Raw genomic sequence first — 20,166 nt, 5'->3', positions numbered from 1 at the left:
AGCTGATTCTTCATCTGGAGAAACTCAGCTGAGGATGCTGAAGGATGTATAAGGATGAGGTGAAGTCCAGTGCAAGAAGCCCCAGGATGGGCTGTGACTTCAGGGTATGTGCTGATGTTTACTGTCTTTGGAGATCTGTGCTCCTCTGCACTCCTGGTCTAGGCTGGGTGACTTGCTTCTGATAAGGACAGTAATGATCAAAGTGTTGTGATCCCATTTCCAAGAACTAGTTATAGAAGATGGTGGCTTATGGCTCGTTCACTGCCTCTTTGATGTTTGGATTGAACCCAGGGATTTGTGCAAACTATTTTTTTAACCAACTGAACTACATCCCAAGCCCCCAAAGGGAGACTTCTATCAAAAGAAAGAAGTTCTTCTGTAAACTTAGTGGATGGCTTTAGGAACTATAGAGCCATGAGAGGCAGGGAAACTGCCATTCCCCATCTGTCCCAAGGCAAAGAAGACCAGCACAAGCTTGGTGTAGAACCAAGGTGTGGAACCAATCATCAGTCTGTCTTTCTGAACATCCATGGTCAGGGATTTTGCCAATTTGTATCCTGTTCTTCTCCAAGAGTGAGGAACAGATGGTTGGACACAGACTAATGTGTGGTGGTTCAAAACAGCGCTCCAACAGAATTTGGTGTGTGCCATGCTTCTCTCCTACTCACACCTGCTGCTCTGAGCAGTTACAACCCAGACCAGTCTCTGAACTATTTAACAGACTGCTGGTGGCAACACTCAGCCAACTGTCTTCCTCAGCATCTCCCAAATGGAGAAAGCACAGTTGTGTTTTCCAGGACAATATTATTTTCTTAGAAAACTCCTAAAACCCCGGTGATCTTAGATTTCCATTAGTTCCTCTTTTTATTCTATTTACAGTTCCTGGGCCTCCTGTGTAATCCAGGTCCTATGTTAGTGGCAGAGGTTACAAAGGTAAGTACAAAATACCACATGGTTCTTGGTTCCAGGCTTAAAATTCTAATCATGGAATTATATAAATACAGCTTTTCAAGTGAATGAGAAGTGTTGGAGAACATTTCCATTGAATTAAAATAAGCAGATAAAAAATAAAGAATGGGAGAGATAAAGAAAAATTATCATTAGTATTATCATTACCATAAAATGATTATTGGACACTGTCCATTTGAGGAGGACTGATAAAAATTGAGAAACCAAGCGAGTAAAAGTCCATCTGCTATGATGTCATTGGTGAAGTCCTGTGCTTTGAGTGGGATATAAGACTCACTCTTTTTCACATGATTATGTGGATGAGTTAAGCCAAATTTTAGAATCTATAAGCTAGATGAGGCTTTAGATAATTTTTAAGCTTTAAGCTTTACTTGTTTTTAAAGAAGACATTGAGATTCAGAGAGAGGAGATACTTGCCCAAGGCCATGTAACAAGTAAATTATCCTCCCGGATGGGATCCCAGGTCTTCTGGGTCTGAGTTAGCATCTGTATGAGGCTCGTAGGATGTCTTAGTGCTTCAAAGACCTGATATTTTAGGATTGGCAATGGATTAATCAGCAAGTATCTTTTTATCATATATATATATATATATATATATATATATATATATATATATATATTATATGATAAAGAGATGAGATATATGATAGTAAGCCAAAAAAGCATGTGCTTCATTCCAAGAGTCACTGGAGCTTTGGCATTAGCTCACTTGATCTTTCTTCCTCCAGCAGACAGAGCTGCCATCCCCTGATGATACAGTGGTTAACTCCCACTTTGGAAGGAAGGGCACACATCTAGCGTGTGTCTGGAGGTGGCCCAAAATACTTCCTCTGAGCAGCTTTCCAAGTACGAGGGATGCTTGATCAATGGCCTTAAGAAGGGAACTCAAGCACTCACTGTAAAGTATCTTGGCAAAGGATTAGAAAAGAAATAAACAGTGTTGCTTCCAAATGAGCTGATAAGCACATTTATTTAATTCCCATTGAGCTATTTAAATTTTTTTTAATATCTGTGTGTGTGTACCTGTGTGGCAGAGGATGACTCTCAGGGAGAGCTGGTTGTCTCCTTCTACCATGTATGTCCAGGGATTGAACTTAGGTTGCCAGGCTTGGGAGTGAGCACTTTACCCATGAAATCACCTCTCTAAGTGACAGGGATATAGTGTGACGACAGTGATGAGGTGGTCGAGGGGAGAGAGCTCCCTTTCAGTCCTCCCTGCAACTCCCACGCTCATAGTTTCACCTAATACAACACCCATCCTGAACCTCATTTTCCTATCTGTAAGATAAAAGGGCTAAACTTCGGTCAATCTTAAAAAGCAAGAGTTTCTCTTTTCCCATGTGGAAATAGTGTTTATTTCTCCCAGACATAGTGAGATGATGACCCTTGGAACTTGTTGACCCATAAGACCACTAGTCTCATTGATCATCAGTGACTCTACCTTCGAACTATGGATGTCATCATTGGTATCTGAACCTGAATAAGAGAGATCTCAGTTCCTGAGAGGCCCTTGGAGAGTTAATTCATTCAGCTCATGTTATGTTTTCAGCCCCAGTTGGAGTTCTTTTTGTTTGATACCAGAGTCCTCATTTTATAGAGGCCAACATATTTTTCAACTTAAGGTAGATTTGCTCATATTCCCACAGTAGGTGCTGGGGTGTCTATAATGTTTTTGCACATTAGTTTCAGAGGACCTGGGAAATCTAGCTTCAACCACAAAGGGTTAACTGTGAACAAGCATACTGACATTGACATCCTGAGAGCCTTGCCTTTCTCTACACATCAAAAAGGCCTCCACCCTGGCACACTCTAGGACATTCAGACCTTCCAAGAAGAGCTCAGAGGAATGGAAGAGATACCACTTCTTTTGTCCCTTCCATTTCCACTATGAGGTACAGGGGGCAGGGCAGAAGAAAAGACTCTACTGGCCTCACCCCACCACCCCTCCAATAACACCACTCCTGCTCTACACCAAACTTTCATATTCCTATTGGGAAAAAACAAAAAAAAAAAAACAAAGCTGGAGGATGGTTTACCACACCTGATGTATTGATATTTTTTGTTTACTGTGACAATATACCTGTCAAAAGTAATTTAAGGAAGGAAATGTATACTTTGGTTACAGTTTAGGGATACAGACCATCACTGAAAGCATAGCAGCTGGAGTATGAGACAGCTGGACACATGGCATCAGCAGCCAGGAAGCAAAGAAAGATGAGCGTTGGTGCTCAGCTTGCCTTTTCCTCTTCACTCAGTCTGAGATCCCAGCCCATGGAATGGTACTGCTCACAGTCAGTCTGGGTCTTCCCCACCCCAGTGAACCAATCTAGAAACTTCTTCCTTGGCATGCCCTAAAGTTTGTCTCCTAGGTGATTCTGGATCACGGCAATTTGACAATCAATATTAACCATCATACCTTGCCTTCCTTGGGAAGGCAGTTTATGGCGCATGCTGTTACTGTCATCTGTCATTTCTTGAAGTGGCCCTCACCTGAAATCTAAGTCAATTACCAAGAATGCCTTCTAACATCACAGATTTTTCTCCACAAAAGCATTATGGGAAACACAATAGGGACATGCTTTTACAGTCATTATAGTTGTTATCCTTGTCTTCTTTTCTGTCAAGCAGAGAGAATAATCAAGTAGTAACAACATCAAAGAATTGATGAGGACTGAGACAATGGACAGTTCAGTTCAAGTGTCCAGGAGGAATTCTTTCCTAAGGATATCCAGGTCCCCTTCATACATTGACTTAAACATGTCACTTGTTTCGGCTTCCCACAAAGTCTTTCACGTCCAGCCTCACGCCGAAGAAAATGGTCTTCCAATCCCCATAGTGTTCTTCCTTCCCTTAGGGAGAGTGGTTCCATCATGGTTTCAAGTTATCTGACTACTTTGGAAACTCAGTAGTTACCTGCTTCCTCTTACACATCTAGTCAGTGCTTATAAGTACTACTTAATGTTCCCAGAAAAGTGAGGCTCGCATGATTGCACAAGGACCAGTCACTGTAGCCAGAGAGGTGGCCATGTTGTTGACATAAGCCCAGGCCAAGTCTTTTATCTGATGATAATGAGACTCAGATTATACAACAGTCCAGAAAAAATGAGGGGCTGTGGGGACAGGAGTGGGGAAGAGACATTGGGAATGGAATCAACATCTACCACACTTTTCATTTTTTGGATGAGAGACTGAGACTAGAGATGGAAAAGTCTAGACTCCCCAGTACTCAAATATCCCTCTATTCATCCTTGTTCAGATCAACACACCCAACATCAGTGACAATCAGCACAAGGTCGGAGCAATCAGCTCCTCCCTAGCTCTCCATGAACTGCTTTGGATACACTGGATTTTAACATCCCTGGCTTTCTGAATCTGAGGGAAAGCTGGGCCCTAAGGATTTTTGTAGCCGTGAGAATAACCTTCAGTTCTTCCTCCCCTTGCTCTTGGGGCCTCCATGAGAACCAAAGAGCTCTTGCTACTTTTAAGAGGAAAAACTGCATTCTGATGTGCAAACACACTCGCATATTCATGCACTCAAAATCTAATTTTAGCTGCAAGAAGCTTCATTATAAGATGTTCACATAATTAAGCAGTTTTCTTCCCAGGGCCTGGGAGCCCGTCTATTCTTCTCTCTCATTTACACATCACTGAGATTATCAGAATGTGTTTTAGTTCTTTAAAATTATATATTTTGCTTTTTCCAAATTGATCCACAACAGGAGATAAAATCCATGAAAATTACATGTTTTAAACACAGGTTTGTGCCACTTCACAGCCTTGCTACTCGAGTTGGAATCTGTAGATGGTTACGGTTTTGCTGTTCTGTTCTAATTGGGTCCCAATGCAGTTGTCATATGCCTGCTTTCCAGACAGACTGGCTTTTATGATTTGGCTAGTGAGTACAACAGCATCCTCTCTAATGAGAAGCTGAGAGCTACAGATGAATCAAATGGACTTCTCCAAAAAGATGGACAGATCCCCCCTCCCAATGAAGCTGATTGGGCTGACTTATTGGAGGTCAGCCACCACCACAGGACCTTTACACTCCTTTATTCAGGCAATACAGTGAACATCGAGGCCATGTGAATTGGTAGCACTCCATCTGAAAGGAGGCTTTGGGTCCCTGGCATCTGTGACTATATCATCCAACTTCCCAGATAAACTCTCTAGAACTGCTACTCTCCCAGACACCTGGGATGGCAGGGAAAGACCAGAGTCTCCCTCCACACTTTGCCCTTCCAAGCCTTCTTTTGGGGATCTATTGGGTGATCAGCAGGAGGCCATGGATCATCTCCGGAGGACTCTAGCTCCCTGCTGGAGACATTATGTATGCTGCTTATTTGAGAGTCTGGGATGCAGGTGTTTCCCGGCTCTCTTTCAAGTCACCATGGACATTCCTAGGGCAGTGCCTCAACTGCTCCTTCGGAGTGGATAGTGGAGATATCCCAAGCCCGAACAGATTGAGACTCCAGCCTTCCTAGATTTATGTTGAACTGAGTGATCCTGAGAGAGGGCCAATAGGTTCCTTAGATTTGGTCTTTGCATGGTGCCTTAAACATCCTGCATGTTCCCTTTGTGTGATTTTAAAGTTATTTCCTTTGAGTAATTCATTCCTCTGCTCTGTCTTCAAACCCCCAAACTCTGTCTTCTTTCTGATCAATTTTGTTGGCAAGGCTTTCTACTGAGCTTCTTATTTGATTTATGATTTTTTTTTAAATTTCCAGTTTGATTTCAGTTTGGGTTTTCTTTAGAATTTCTACCTATTCATTGAATTCTACTTTCATATCCTAAATTGTCTTCCGTATTTCATTCAGTGGTTTGTTCTTTTTCCACACTTCAAAAGCTTTATTCCCATCCTCTTTGAGTTCTTTTGGATGTTTATTTGTGTCTTATTTGAATTTTTTGGAACACATTTGGAACAATAGTTCTTTTTGAACTCCTTGTTTTGCGTTTTTATTTTTTTCCTAAGTTGTTCTCATTAGGGACGGTTACCATGGGATTGGCAATTTTTGTTGGAGACAGATTGTCTTAGCTTCTTGTACTGCTTATGTTATTCCAGTGAGACCTAGGCATTTGAAGTTAGGCTGATCGGCTGCATGACTGAGTAATGCTGAGCCTAATATCCAGGGATTATTAAACAAAAATTCTGGTGCCAGGTATGGGATACCTCCTTATGAGTTGTTGGCCATTGTCTTCTTAGTTAGGGTTTCTATTGATGTAACAAAACACTATGACCAAAAGGGTTTATTTCACCTTATAGCTTATAAGTCCATCACTTAGGGAAGTGAGGACAGGAACCAAGAACAACAACCAGGAGGCAGGAACTGAAACAGAAGCCATGGAGGAGTTCTCCTTATTGTTTTGATCCTCATGGCTTTCCCAGCCTGCTCTACTATACTACCTAGGACCACATACCCAGAGATAGCACTGTCCCCAATGACCTGGGATCCACTAACAATAATCATTAATCAAGAAAATATACTACAGAGTTGCCTACAGGAAAATACGATAGGGGCATTTCTCAGTTGAGATCCCTTCTTCCAAAATGACTCTAGTTTGTGTCAAGCTGAAAAAAAATCCACTAACCAGGACAGCCATGGAGGCCCCAGAGTAATGGGAAACAAACAACATAAGCCATTCTTCTTGGGTAGCCTTCAGAACTAGTTGATTAGACACTATTGCTAAAGATATCACACATTCTGGGAGCAATATACAGAGAAATTAAATTGTACCTGAGCTGCCATCCCTTTTCTCAATGGCCAGCTTTCATAGTACTGCAAGGTATGAGGGAAAAAAGACTTTGTCATAATTAGCTTCAGTTGTCAACTTGAAATTTCTTCCATAAGATTAGCCTATGGCCACATTTATGGGGCATTTTCTTGATTGGTGATTGATATGGGGGTGCTCAGGCCATGGTGGATGGTACTATCCATAGGCATGTGGTCCTGGTCTATGTAAGAGAGGTAACTGAGCAAGTCCAGGAAAGCAAGCCAGTAGGCAGTGTTCCTCCATGGTTTCTACTTCAACACCTGCCTCCAGGTTCCTACCCTGATTTCCATTAATGATGGATTATAATCCATAAGGCAAAACAAACCCTTTCTAATCAAGTTGCTTTGGTCATGGTGTTTACCACAGTAACAGGAAAGCAGACTAGGACAGATACTGATGGCTTTACCTAACTGAGAACTCTACAGACCATGGTATCAACCTGCCAGAAGATATGTACCTACTGGCACAATAGTGGTATGGCTGTTATGGGGGCAAACAAACACTCTATAATTAATTTTGAGGATCACTCCACAAAAGGGAATCCATACCTGAGATGTTAAAAAGCCATGGCTAGGGTGGTCTTAGGCTGAAGGGAGAACTTACTAGTGTTGTTAACCTAAGTTGACACAGAACCATACTGCTTTCTAAATGTGTTTACACTCATAGACAAATGCTAATCTCAGTTTTGATTGGGGAACTTCTCTGAAAGGTGACGAATAAAGAGACTCATGGCTGCTCAAGATACTGAGAATATGTGATGGTTATGTGCTCAGCTCTCAGGAGGATGTCCAAACCACTATCTCTGAGGATTAGAGAACAATTCAGAAGAGGGGATGGTAGGAATATAAAAACAAGAGTTAGAACTATAGAGCTATGAAATGGTGTCTTCTGGCTATGACACACAATTGAATCATGACCTCACAGCAGCAGTGGCTGCTTATAATGAGCCTGTATAAGACTAGGCCTGTTAATAGTCATATATAGGGGCATTTATCCCAAAGGGCTCTACTCCCCACTGCTGAACAATGGGATACTGATAGATCTGGGGATAGGGAAGATCAGTTGTATACTCACTGATGAGCTCACCATGCCCCAACAAATAGTTTCAAACCCGTGGTTTCACAGACTGCCCTAATTAAACTTAGTGAGTTATAAAACAAAATAAAAGAGACATGGATGTGGGAAGAAGACTTGTAGGCAGGAGGCGGCGGGGTGTGATTAAAACAGACTCTATAGGAAAGACATGGAAGTTTAGGAGCAAATATGCAGCTGGGGGAGGCAGTTCTGGGGTACATTCTACCACCCTATAAACCCCAGATAGGGACTCTTATCTAGCCAGGGAGCAGGTTGGGGCCTCCCCATGACCATCCTTTAACTGTCCACACTGTTTCTCCTTCTATATAGCTTTGCTTGGGTTGAGGGATGTCTCCCTGAGGGCCTTCTAAGAACAAGACCCTGTGCCCTGCCTGTGTCACCTCGCGTGGAGAAGTCCTCTGGAGCTCAGACCCACCCTGGTCTTCACCAGTTCCCCACCCCTTACTCCCTCTCTTGTGCCTTGCTCCCAAACTACACCCAATTCTGAGCACAAGACATGCAGCAAAGGTGACCCAAGAAGGCTGTGAGCACAAGCAGTTCTTCTGGTCTCAGGTGGCAGGCTGGGTTGAACACTAAAAGGCTGTGAGAGCAAAGTCCATTTCTATGTCCCTCCTCTATCCTCACCTACCCGCTCCCTCCTCCCACTGCATCTGTAAAGGGACCTGCACTTAGGGCTATCCCATTGCTTTACAAGCATGCCTGGGTTTCTGGGCCCCCGAACCTCCACACATGTGCATGTGCTACTCTCCATCCGACTGTCCTTCCTTTCTTAGTGGGGGCCATTCTCATTAGAAGCTACCTCAAGACTGCCATGAAGCATTCCCTGAAGATCCCTGGGGAGGTAGCTTAGGCCTTTGGAGACCACACAACACATACATTCCTCTGTGACTGGTTTTCCGTGACCCCTGGGACAGTGCCACAGCTGGTGAGATGGGCAGGGAGGGGGCAGGAGGAGGGAGTTGTCACACCCATCCTCTCCCTGTGGGTCGCACACAGGGCAGAGTGGGGGTGACTGAGGAAGACTATATCAGTATCTCACTGCCCCTGGATGAAAACAATGGACCAAGGACGGGGAACAATGTTGGCTGCAGAAATAAAGGCAGAGGGTGTGGCAGAGCCAGTGACATGGCAGTGTCAGGGAGGACTCTGTCACCTGGGGAGAGGCAGAGGGTTTGCCGAGCCTCTTCAAGGAACACATAGCATGTACGTGTGTGTGTGTGTGTGTGTGTGTGTGTGTGTGTGTGTGTGTGTGTGTATGTCCCAGGCTAGCTTCAGATTCACTATATAGCTGAAGATGAGCCTGAGTGCTAGGTTCTACTGCTTCCATCTCTGAAGTGCTGAGAAGAAAGGTGGATGTCTCTCTACTTGGTTTGCATAGACCTTTCAGTGTGACCTCCCCAGAGCACGGACTTCCTACTGTCTGGGGCAACTGGTCCTAGTGGTCCCTGAGACATACCACCGAGGGCCTCATACCCACCACAGACCCCTCCTGTTGGCATGTGGTCTCCCTTGAGTCTGGAGATCCCCTAGAGGTCAAGCCATCCTCTGGCCCTCACTCCTTACAGGCAGGGTTTGATGGCCCAGCTTCCCAAGACAATTGGTTGGAGGAGCAAGCGGACCACTCTTGGTGAAAGCTGAAAGAGGGTAACAGGGCTGTGCTGAATAGTAGTGGCTAGTCTAAGGTAAGCACCCCTGTGTGCTTGCAGGGGTAGGGTGGGGGTGGGGGGCAGAAGTGGGCCACACAGTGTTGTCAATGTTCATCCATGGAAAAGAGAGAATCAGAGACATAGTGTTTGCAGTGCCAGGATGTCACAGCACACACATTTATGGGATGTCAGACACGCAGCCAGGGTCACACAGTACCCATCAGCAATAGTCTGTCTGTGCACCTCCATCCTCCCAGTCCCCACTGTACTGCTCAGAGCAATACTGCCAGTCCAGTCCAGTATTCCAGAGCCAAGGACCCCAAAAGGTCAGTTTATGCCCAGCTGGACCTTGGAATCCAAGGGCCTCCCAGAGCCTTAAGTGTGTGCACATGTGTATGTATGAGGCAGATACCAGTCTCTGTAAGCATACACCCTGGCCTCTGTGTGTATGTGTCCATATCTGGCTGTGTGTGCAAAGCTGGGAGTGTCTGGCCCACCCTACTCAAGTGGTTTAGGCACATAAAAATGGGCACTGTGAATGTTGAATGAAGTCTAGGTGTGTCTGAGGTTGTGTAAGTGTCTAGCAAGGGGTGTTCTGTGATGTGCATCTGTCTAGGCAGGCTTTGAGCTGCTCAAGATCCCCCGCACATGAAGCAGCATCCACAAGAACACCTTGCTGATGGTGTGCTGGCAGCCATGCATCACAGGGGTCCACAGATCAGTGCCCTAGAGCAGTGTTCAGCCTGTTGGTGTAACTGCATCTCAGCAGGAGCAGGTAGCCAGGGTGGACCTATCATCTGGGCACATACTCCCTGGGCAGCCCAGCCCAGTTGTGGTCGCGCAAGGCTTGGTCCACTGTCCGGATGTAGCCATTGATCAAGTCCTTCATCTCCGGGGTGAAGGGCTCTGGGTCATGAGGGCGCCGGCCACGCCGCCTGAAGCTACCCTCTTTGTTGTTCTCCACACAGAGAAGCCGCTCCTCGCTCACAGAGACGTTGAGGAAGGCCACCATCTCCCGCAGTGTGGGCACCAGGCTGTGCCGCAGCTCCTCGTAGTGCACAACCAGCAGCCGCTTCCCGTACTTGAGCCAATCTAGGACATGTGAGGACCACCAGGAGGCATAGCTGTTTACAAAGTCTGGCCATTCTGGAACAGAGAGAGAAGTACTGAAGTCAGAGCTGCTTCCGGGGGTTACTGCCTCTGGAGGGCCTGCTTAGGAGAGGGGTGGTGCCAGTTTTTGACCTCTCACTACCCTGGGATGACCCACTTGGGTGTCTAGTGCGAATAAAGGGTTCCTGTCAGGTGCAACTTGGGAGACTCCTAGGTCTGCCTGGAAGACAGTGATCTTGGGTACCAAGTTACAATGAATATAGCCCACCATCCAAGTGAAAACTGGCCCTCTGCTGTATGCTGTGAGTTCTTTAACCTTTGGGACCATCCTGGACAAGGAGGAGTGTGGGTGGGCCTGTGGGCCCTGGGGCATGATGACATAGCAAGATAAAAGGATCAAAATCAGGAGGAAACCCAAGCAATCCACCTCTGTGCAGATGACCCCATGAGCATCTCTACCTTGTCCCAGGCCCCTGGGCACATCAAATTTTAAGGAAAGGGTGACGTTCAGGGCTCTACTGCCTGCCATCTGGACCCACTTGCCTACATGCTCAAGGGCAGTGGTTCTCAACCTGTGGGTCACGACCCCTTTGGGGTTGCTGAATGACCCTTTCACAGGGGTTGCCTAAGACCATCAGAAAACACAGACGTTTACCTTATGATTCATATCAGTAACAAAATTATAGTTATAAAGTAGCAACAAAAATACTTTTATGGTCGGAGGTCACCACAACATGAGGAACTGTATTAAAGATCGCAGCTTTAGGAAGGTTGAGAACCACTGCTCTATGATGACTAATGGTTAATGTATGCCATCAGTTCCTGGGCCCTAGTGAGATGAGGGTGCTGAGCAGTTTGGTCTGTTGTGCTAACAGAATGTGGTGTGTGAAGTACACATGTGGAGGGCCTTGTCATCATGATGGCGGAATTGAACCCGTGACATTGCTGGGAGGCAGGATGCCGAATGAAGCCATAGACAAGAGGGTAGCCTCAAGCTTTTGCAGATCTACACCATAAGATGCCCCCTTTTTTTACACAACATAAAGAAATTGTTTTAAAGAGTGTAGAGTATGAAAACAAAAATGGTCTCAATTAAGAGTTTCCAATTAGGTGCAGCAGACCTATTACACATATATAATCCCAGCACTCCAGAGGATGAAATAGAGAATTGTGAGTTCAAAGTTAGCCTGGGCTATGTAGAAAGTTCCCAAACAGTCTAAGCTGAACAATATTTTGCCTAAAATATTTCTATATTGTCTAAGAGTTTCCATAGTTGAGCTATTGATATGCCTGGCATACTATGGTTTGCTTCCTGTCATCTTCAAAATAATCTTATGAGATCAGACAATCTGGGGCTTGAAGATGAAAATAACTGGGGAGAAAGCTGGAGGTTGCTCAGGGTTTTAAGGCTTGTAAGAGTCAATGGAGGGTCCGAGTTGTAGGCTGATGGGGGCTGATCTCTTACCACTGTCCCCGAATGCCTAAAAGCAGCTAAGGATGGCTGCTGGGGTCTGGTCTAGGCAGAAGGTAATAGGAAAGGGGATGACTGAAAACCAGTCAGCTCTGGAAAGCACAGGTTCATCTGGCGCTGGCCCTGTCACATCTCCACCCAGTGTTGTCCTGGGTAGAGTTTCATTCATGACTTGACTGACACTGTCACCTCCAGATGTGCCTTCTCTATCAAATATCATCATACTGAGGACCAGGGTTCAATATATGAATGGAGGGGGACAAGGACCAGATGGTAGTGCTTCAAGGGCAGGCTTTTCAGCTTGGGCCTGACAAACGGTAGCATTTTAGGAGCTGAGGTCAACAGGCTGACTCCACGAAGAGAGCTTCCATCCCAAGTCAGGAAACGAGGATGCTATGGCTGAATGCTTGCAACATGTATTGAAGTCCCTAGACCTGAATATGATGGTGCATATAGAAGAGGCTTTTGGAAGACAATCTAGGTTAGATGAGATTGTGAGGGTGTGGCTCTTGAGATGGGATTAGTGTCCCTACAAGAAGAAGGTCTCTGACATATGGCCATGGAGTGCTGTCTGGAAGCTGGGAGAAGGGCTTCACCAGACACTGAATCATTCAGCTTCTAGAACCATGGAGAATAACAAACTATTATTTAAGCCTTCCTCTCTGGTGCCTTGTTGCAGTAGTCTAAGATGACTGGGAAGCAAGATTAAGACCCAGCTCTGCCACCTACCACCCAAGTACCCTGGACAAATCAAATTATCCTCTGGGCTTATCTGGAAAGTTACATGGACAATTATTCCCCTTCAGAATACAGTAGAGTCAGTGGAGGCAGTTTATGAACGACTGTCATGCCGAACCCTAGACACAGACCAGGCATGCACACTATCTTCCCATTTCCAAATGGCATGTGAATATGGCCTCCTTTTCTAAAGGTAGACCTGTAGATTCAGGCAGAGAGGCAGACAGGGCAGACATGTGCATCTAGGGCTCTCTCAGGTCTAAGGCAAATCCTAGGTCTAGACAACCTCATCACCTGCCTGGGGATGGATGGAGAATTTTGGCTTGCCATCTGCATGGCAGTCATATAAAATGCCACACTGTGTGGACAGAGCAGTCTTGGAGAAGATGGGGAAGAAGTGAGTGTAACAAGGCCTTTCCACAGCCAGGAATGTGTATTCTGATCCTGCATCACTCAGCTAAACCTGTCAGTCCCCTGCTTCAGCCATCTGTCCCTCACCTTTGCTCTTCCAGTTGCGGTCAGGGGCATATCCCAGATGTCCAGCACATTTCCTATTGAATTCAGCAACGAGAGATCTGTAGGGGTTCCGGATCAGCAGGATGGCGGAGTCAAACATCTCAATCTCCCTCTGGCCGCTCTCATGTGTCTTCACACAGATGGTGCGTCGGCTCCGCCAATGGTCCTTCTCACCCTTAAACCCTGCTCAGGAGAAATGGGAGGGCCTCTGTGGAGAAAGGTACCCTCAATCCCACTTGTAGTGATCCCACGTCTACAATAACACTGAAGCAACTGAGGGGGTCCTGGGGGATCGATGGATGGGACAGAAGAGGTCTTCACAGGAGTGACTCTTGTCTCAGGGAAAGTGTGAACAGGAGGTGTCTATCAGTAGAGAAGATGATGTTCACATTGGCATGAGGCAGATTACCTCCTGCAGTCCCTGGGGGTCAAAAAGGCAGGGTCCTGACTATAAATACAGAAGTTGACACACATGTCGGACTTTCCAGGGAGATAATTTCAGAGAAGCATTGTAAAGAATTTTGGCCCAGATGAAGCTCAGAGTGGGTGTGTGACCTACACAATATCACACAGCAACCTGACAACTGTGCTAGAGCTCTGTCCATGTACCCTTGAGTGTTCCTGTGAAGCCCCTATCTTCTAGCCACCTCTCCAGTAGAGACAAGGCAGCCATCATTGTCAGTGGCTGTAAATAATGGTCGACTCTCTATGACTTCATACCATATCCTCTCTCAGGTCCCTGGACTACCATCTGAGTAGAGATTCTGTACTACGGGATCCAGGGCAGGTCTGGTGAAGGCCTCACTCACAACACTTCAGGATCCACTTCCATGAATGCAGAGTTGTCCCCCAAACCAATCTACTACCCACTCCCTCTCTTGGGTCTTTGGTAAAGCACTGAGCACTCAGAATCTAACTGATAACTGATTGAAAAGATCAGACTGGACTCATTGGTCCCCAGAGTCACAGGGTTCCGTAAGGTCCTCGTGGCTCCTGTATTGAACTTCGGATCAGTTGATGGCTGGTGCTGTCAACTTGGTAAGACTGGGCTCAGCTAGGAGACAAGTCTCTGGGTACACCTGTAAGGGATGTAGCACCGGCCATGTCCGTGGGGGACTATCTTGATTGGGTTAATTGAGTGAGGCAGATCCCTCCTAAAGGAAGGTGACACCATTCCCTGAACTGGGGTCCTGGATCACATAAGAGGAGGAAGCTGGCTGAGTGCCGATACTCATTGCTTTTCTTCTGGCTGACCACGGATGGATCTAGTGTGACCAGCCACCTCAGTCTCCTGCTCCCTTGACTCCATCTCAAACTGTGAGCCAAATAAACTCTTGATTCCTTGAGTTGCTTTTGCCCCCAGACTTTGTCACAGCAATAGGAAGAAGGAATACAATAGCAATGAAGGAACAAGTGCAGACCCCGACTTTAATGCTCTGGATTAGAAGGTGGTGTGGCCCAAGTACAGAGCACAGGGGCTTAAGGGAGCAGAGCAGAAGAGCCCATCAAGTGGGATCTTCTGGAGGCTTTCTGGAAAGATGTCTCCTGGGGTCCCTAGCCCATAGGTCAGCCAGAGAACAGGGTTTCTTAGATCTCTGCAAGCTTGTCTTGGGGTTTTGGAAACAGAGTCCCAATGCCTCCCTTCGGTAGAGGTTTCAAAGCATCCACATCTACAGTGGCATCGGTGCTTCCCTGGAGCCTAGAAAATGCAGCTCTCAAACCCGGAATTGGGGGTTACCCACCAAAGCTTCCTACTGCCGTGGGTCAGACACCAGAAGCTTTTTGCTTTGATTGATCTTACCAAACAGGCTAGGACGCCATAGGATGCTAGGAAGATTCAGACTATAGCGAAATGAATTGTCAGGCCATGTCTGAGAGCCCACAGCCCAGGTGCCTCTTGGCAGCCCTGAAATTGGCTGTTCCATTCTTTGGCCACTTATCTACATGTATATCCAGGCAGCTGGTACAGGCCTTCTAGGCAAACACTGTAGGTCACTGCAGCCTGGGTCCAGCCAGAGAAAGCAGGACCATGTGCTTGTCTAGCAACTGTCTCTTGCATCTGCAGGTGCCCCTAGCATCTCAAGGAAGAGGGGCTGGGCTACCCATGCACAGCCGGTTTAGGAACTTGCTGCCAAACACAGACACATCTATCTCTCCGGGTTGTTTTGTTTCTGACAGTGTCAGCTGTTTTTTCAAACCCAACCCTGGTTCAGAAACCCAGAGCAAATGCGGTGCCACTTGACACCTGAGGAATACATTTTGCCAGATCTAGATGCCACTTGACTGGTCTGAGGGTCTTCATTCTTGAGCAGCAGGCAAACTTGAGCCATTTAAGTTAATTTACTCAGCATAACGAGACCTCTTATTTCTACAAGGGAAACATTAAGGATTAGAAATCATAAAGTTCTTGAGCACTTCTGGATCAATTAAGGAAAACAAAAACAAAAACAAAAAAACAACTGTATTTTGATGAGCTACCCCCTTTGCCTGGAAAAAAAGAGGAAAGAACAGATGAACTTTCACCCTTAATGACTGAGGAGCTATGGGAAAATTCTAGTGCTCTGAGGAGAGCTGGTTTGTGAGGGGACCGTATGGGGTTGCCTCTTCTCCCCCAGCAACCTGGCTTACCCTTGTTGTATAGGGTTCCATCGAAGTAGTAGCTTCCTGTGTAGAAGCCAGTGGCGTGTTCGATCAGGTGCCTCGCCCACGTGTTTCCAGCTCCCGGGAAGCTCGACAGAGCCACAAACACCTTAGACTTGTTGGGTAGGAACCTCCTGTCTGTGCACCGGGTGTCTGAAAGTCCATAAGTCACCATGGAGTCACTCACCCACACTGTGATCTCAGATCTGTTGCTGGAGTCCTCTGGACAGGGACTGGTGACGAAGTGATTTGTCATCTACACCTTGCTATGCAGGTGAGTGGCTGGTGATGTGATAAAGGTGTGCTGGGGATGCTCACCCCACTCTGTCTCTATGGGACAGCCAAAGCCTCTTGGCATAACACAGAGAACTCTAGATTCTGCTAGGAGAGGTGGGCAGGGCTGTGTCTGGACCCGGCCATGTCACTGCAGTGTAATAAACTGAAGCTGGGCTGATTTCAGGCCAACAACTGTGCTTCTTATGTTCCCTCCCCAGGAATGCTCGAAGAAGTACAAGTCACTAGGGGACAATCCCTGGGGGCACTGGAAAACAGTGGGATGCCTCTCCCTATGAGCTAGTCTTCCCCATCAGTCCCTAGGCCCAGCAGAGGCCAATGTGATGCTGCTCACCCCAGGGGGATTACTAGCACATGGAGGCTTCTGAGAACCTTCCTGTGCCTCTGAGTCTTGAGTTATTATTCCTTGAGGCCCCCCACTCGGCTCTTCCTTTCTGTCTCTTACTCTACCATCCCCAATGGCTCATATTTTCAAAAGGAGCCTGGCCTCACCCTCCATTTCTTCTCCCTTTTCTACTGAGAAGAGACACAGCAAACTCAACATACCCTTTACCCTGTGGCTTCACAGTCAAGCATATTTAGTCTTTCTAGCCTTGGGAGAGCTCTTTGGGCCCGGACAAGCAATTCTCAAACAGTGGGTCATGACCTCTTTGGGGTTTGAATGACCCTTTCATAGATTTGATAGCCTAAGATGGCCAGAAATATCAGATATTTACACTGAAATCCATAACAGTAACAAAATTACAGCTATGAAGTAGCAATGAGAATAGATATACAGTTGGGGATCACCATGAGATGAAGAATTGTATTAAAGGGTCACAGCATTAAGAAGGTTGAGAGCCACTGCTCTAGACCAATGCCACAGTCCAGGAGGTATGCAGAGCTCACCTTGTACAGGTGTCTGGTAGACCTCACAGTAGCCAGGTAGCCCCTGAGCCTCAGGGGCCTGGCTGCACAATGCTCTATCCACAGCATCCCGCAGGCTGAACTCGGGGGTTGGGTAGGCACAGTAGCAGTCCCAGCCCCGGAGGATGGCCAGAGGAAACTCCTGTAGGGAAGGAGAGGAGGAGCGTGAGGTAATAGGAGTGAGTGGCTTGTACCTGCAGTCAAGGTGTGTGCTGCCACTCACACAGGGTTAGTAGGGATGACCACCGGGCTCTGTTCCCATACCTGAGCTAGTCACCGAAGTGAGAATGCAACATCTGCCCTGCAGGAGCTCAGAGTGGGCGGGAGACAGGCCAGCTGTCACCACACTGCCTGAGTGTCACCAGGGGAGAAGGTGAACGGCATGGAACGCTGGGCAGATCCTGGAATGGGACCCAGCATGTGGCTAGGCGTCTGGCAGGAGTGGCAGGGTGGGTGAGGACATCAGCAAAGGGACCCACATATGTGAACTTGTGAGGACAGAAAGACAGCTCTGCTGCCACAGGACAGCTCAGGGCACGGCGTGCCACACCATTAGACAACATACCTTGAGCCCCAAGAGGGGGCCCAATTCCTTTAACTCGCTATGCCCCCATGAAAAAGGACAAAAGCCAACCCTTGGCCTAGAGTCCCACAACAAAGTGGGGACAGATCCTAGGGTCTTTTTTTCTAAAGACTGAAGAGTAGAGAAACACAAATCTTGTTCCTTCCTGACATGCTCAAATGATGGATGGAGCCTTTCTAAAAATGGAAAGTCTCCACCAGACAGAGACTGGATACACTTCTTTTTGAGGGCCCAACCAGCTCTCGAGTGGGCTTTTGTTCCCCTTTGGAGTGTCTGCATCATACAGCAGGAAGAGAATCCTGAAGGCCTCGATGTGAATTCTGGCTCACTTGTGCAACAGTGGACAAGATGCTTAACCACTTAGAACCTCACACATTGATAAAAGGTAACAAAATGTAGGTTGATGGCTAGAAAAATCAAGTCCCAGTGGTTCAGCATGGTGCCTGGCACACAGTAGGCATTCTACATAGGAACGGGACATATTTGGCTTTCTTATCTTTTTGAGTGTTTACCACAGCTTGTTAAAAAATTCATCCATTCCCCTAACACATGTCTGTGAGCACCCACTATGTGCCAGGCAGTAGGCTGGACATTCAGCCCCATGACTCCCAAGGGGCACAGTAGGCCTCTTAGACACAGAGCCTGTGTGACAAAAGGAGGATGGTGTTTGCTACGAAGGGAGCCGCTGCACAAACCTTTTTATTTTTTGCCCACAGCAAGAAATCTCATAAATAAATAAGGAAAATCAATAGTGTTTTCTGTGCGTGGCTTGGTAAAGCTGAGGAGCTATGCACTCGTGTTAGACAAGAAATGGTGTCGCAGCCAGGGGAGGTGAAGCGGAGCCTGGGGGAATGCTCTCGGGAGGAAACGCTAATCGTTGACTCCCACGGCACAGCAGCCCCTCTCCTCTGAGCCCAGAAATACCTGTTCTCCATCTCCCTCATCCTTCTTCATACTAGGATGGCACTGTGCTCACTGACACAAGGGACTGACGGGCCCCACTGTGTCTTTAAGTCTATTCTACACATGGGCCCCACACTGCTTTGCAAATAAGCCCCTTCGGTGGCCTGACTAGCCAGCTTTTCTGGAAGTTCTGTGGATGTGAACTGGTGAAAAGTGGTATGGTCCCTGCAATTTCACCCCCTCTTTTCACCACACCAGTGTCCTGCCTTGTCCTTCAGTAGAACCTTCATCCTAGTGGAGGCTCCCAGGCCCCCATGTTGCCCTTTGGGAGCACATAGTGGCTTGGTGGTGCCTTGCTCATACCAGCCCTCATAGCCTATGATGGTAGAGTTTTAAAAAACCAGGTCTTTATAGAGTTAATTAAAATGAAGCCATTAGGTTGGGATGGCCCTTCATTGTGACTGCTGTCCTCACAGGAAGGGCAGGCCAATGCAAGCATCTAACAACACTGGGAGACACAGGTCAAGGAGAGAGGATTTAGGCGAAACCAAGGCTGCTGGTCCCTCCACGTTATGGTTCTAGCTTTACCCTCCAGAGCTATGTGAGGGTTAACACCTGTTGTTTGTTCTGTCCAGTCCGTGGTGCTCATGCAGCAGTCTGAGTCAGCTAAGACAAAGGCTCTCTCTGTTCCTGGGCTATTGAGTCAGGCTCCCATCCCAGGGCCTTTACACCTGCTACTCCAAGGGCCTGGGATGTTCCTCCCCACACACCCTCTCTCACTTTCTCCCAGCCGCCATTTCAGTGAGGCCTCCTCTGCCTACCTCTTTCCAAACTACAGTGTCCTCCCACCTCCCCCTTTGCTGTGTGTGAATACTGCTTATTAAGTTCCCAATGAAATGCTCTGATCCCAAATCCATAGCTTGGTCAGCTATGATGAACACACATTGAGGCAGGCAGCATTTCCACACACTTAGAGGCTCTACCGTTCTTTCTCCTACATCTCTCCCTCCCCCAGCCTAAACAACTGTTATCCTGCTTTCGATCACCGCAGATCAGCGGCATCCATTCTAGAGTGTCATATAAATAGAATCACAGGGTGTGTATTTTTGTAAGCCTGCTTCTTTCATTCAGAAAACCATTTGTTTAATCCATCCCCATCGCTTTACACATCGGTAGCTTCTTACTGTCACACAGAATTCCGTGTGTGGATGGACCACGTGTTGACCAGTTCACTTTCTGACGGCCATCTGAGCTGTTTCCAGTTTTTAGCCACTGTGAATAAAGCTGCCTTGAAACATCTAAGGATGCATGTCTCGTGTGTAAACGCCTACTACCTTTCCTGCCTTTTTCTGCACCGCTGTACTCACCACCACACACTGTACTGTATATTTTATTTCTTTTCCTGGTTTGTTGTCTGCTCTGTTCACGAGGATATAAACAGGGAAGGGATTTCTGTGTCCTGTGTGTTGCTGCATCCTCAGGGTCTAAAACAGTGTCTAGTGTGTGGCAGATTTTTAGTAAGTGTT

General features: G+C 46.8%; 1 protein-coding gene across 2 annotated transcripts in view; it reads right to left on the bottom strand.

Annotated features, from left to right (window-relative positions):
* Positions 1-9,620: 9,620 nt before the first annotated feature.
* Positions 9,621-20,166, bottom strand: part of Wscd1 (WSC domain containing 1) — a 40,714-nt gene continuing 30,168 nt past the window's right edge. For both annotated transcript variants that reach the window (XM_036195367.1, XM_036195369.1), the window contains exons 6-9: positions 17,137-17,296; positions 15,943-16,107; positions 13,297-13,497; positions 9,621-10,625 (exon numbers count right to left, since the gene is read on the bottom strand). In XM_036195367.1, the coding sequence (XP_036051260.1) occupies positions 10,273-10,625; positions 13,297-13,497; positions 15,943-16,107; positions 17,137-17,296 (879 nt within the window). In that variant the 3' untranslated portion in view covers positions 9,621-10,272. The remainder of the gene's footprint in view (positions 10,626-13,296; positions 13,498-15,942; positions 16,108-17,136; positions 17,297-20,166) is intronic.

Source organism: Onychomys torridus, chromosome 8, assembly GCF_903995425.1.
Source record: "Onychomys torridus chromosome 8, mOncTor1.1, whole genome shotgun sequence".
In the NCBI taxonomy this organism is placed as follows: domain Eukaryota; kingdom Metazoa; phylum Chordata; class Mammalia; order Rodentia; family Cricetidae; genus Onychomys; species Onychomys torridus.
The sequence above is the reverse complement of the archived record's forward strand: the minus strand, read 5'-3'. Positions and strand labels throughout refer to the sequence as shown.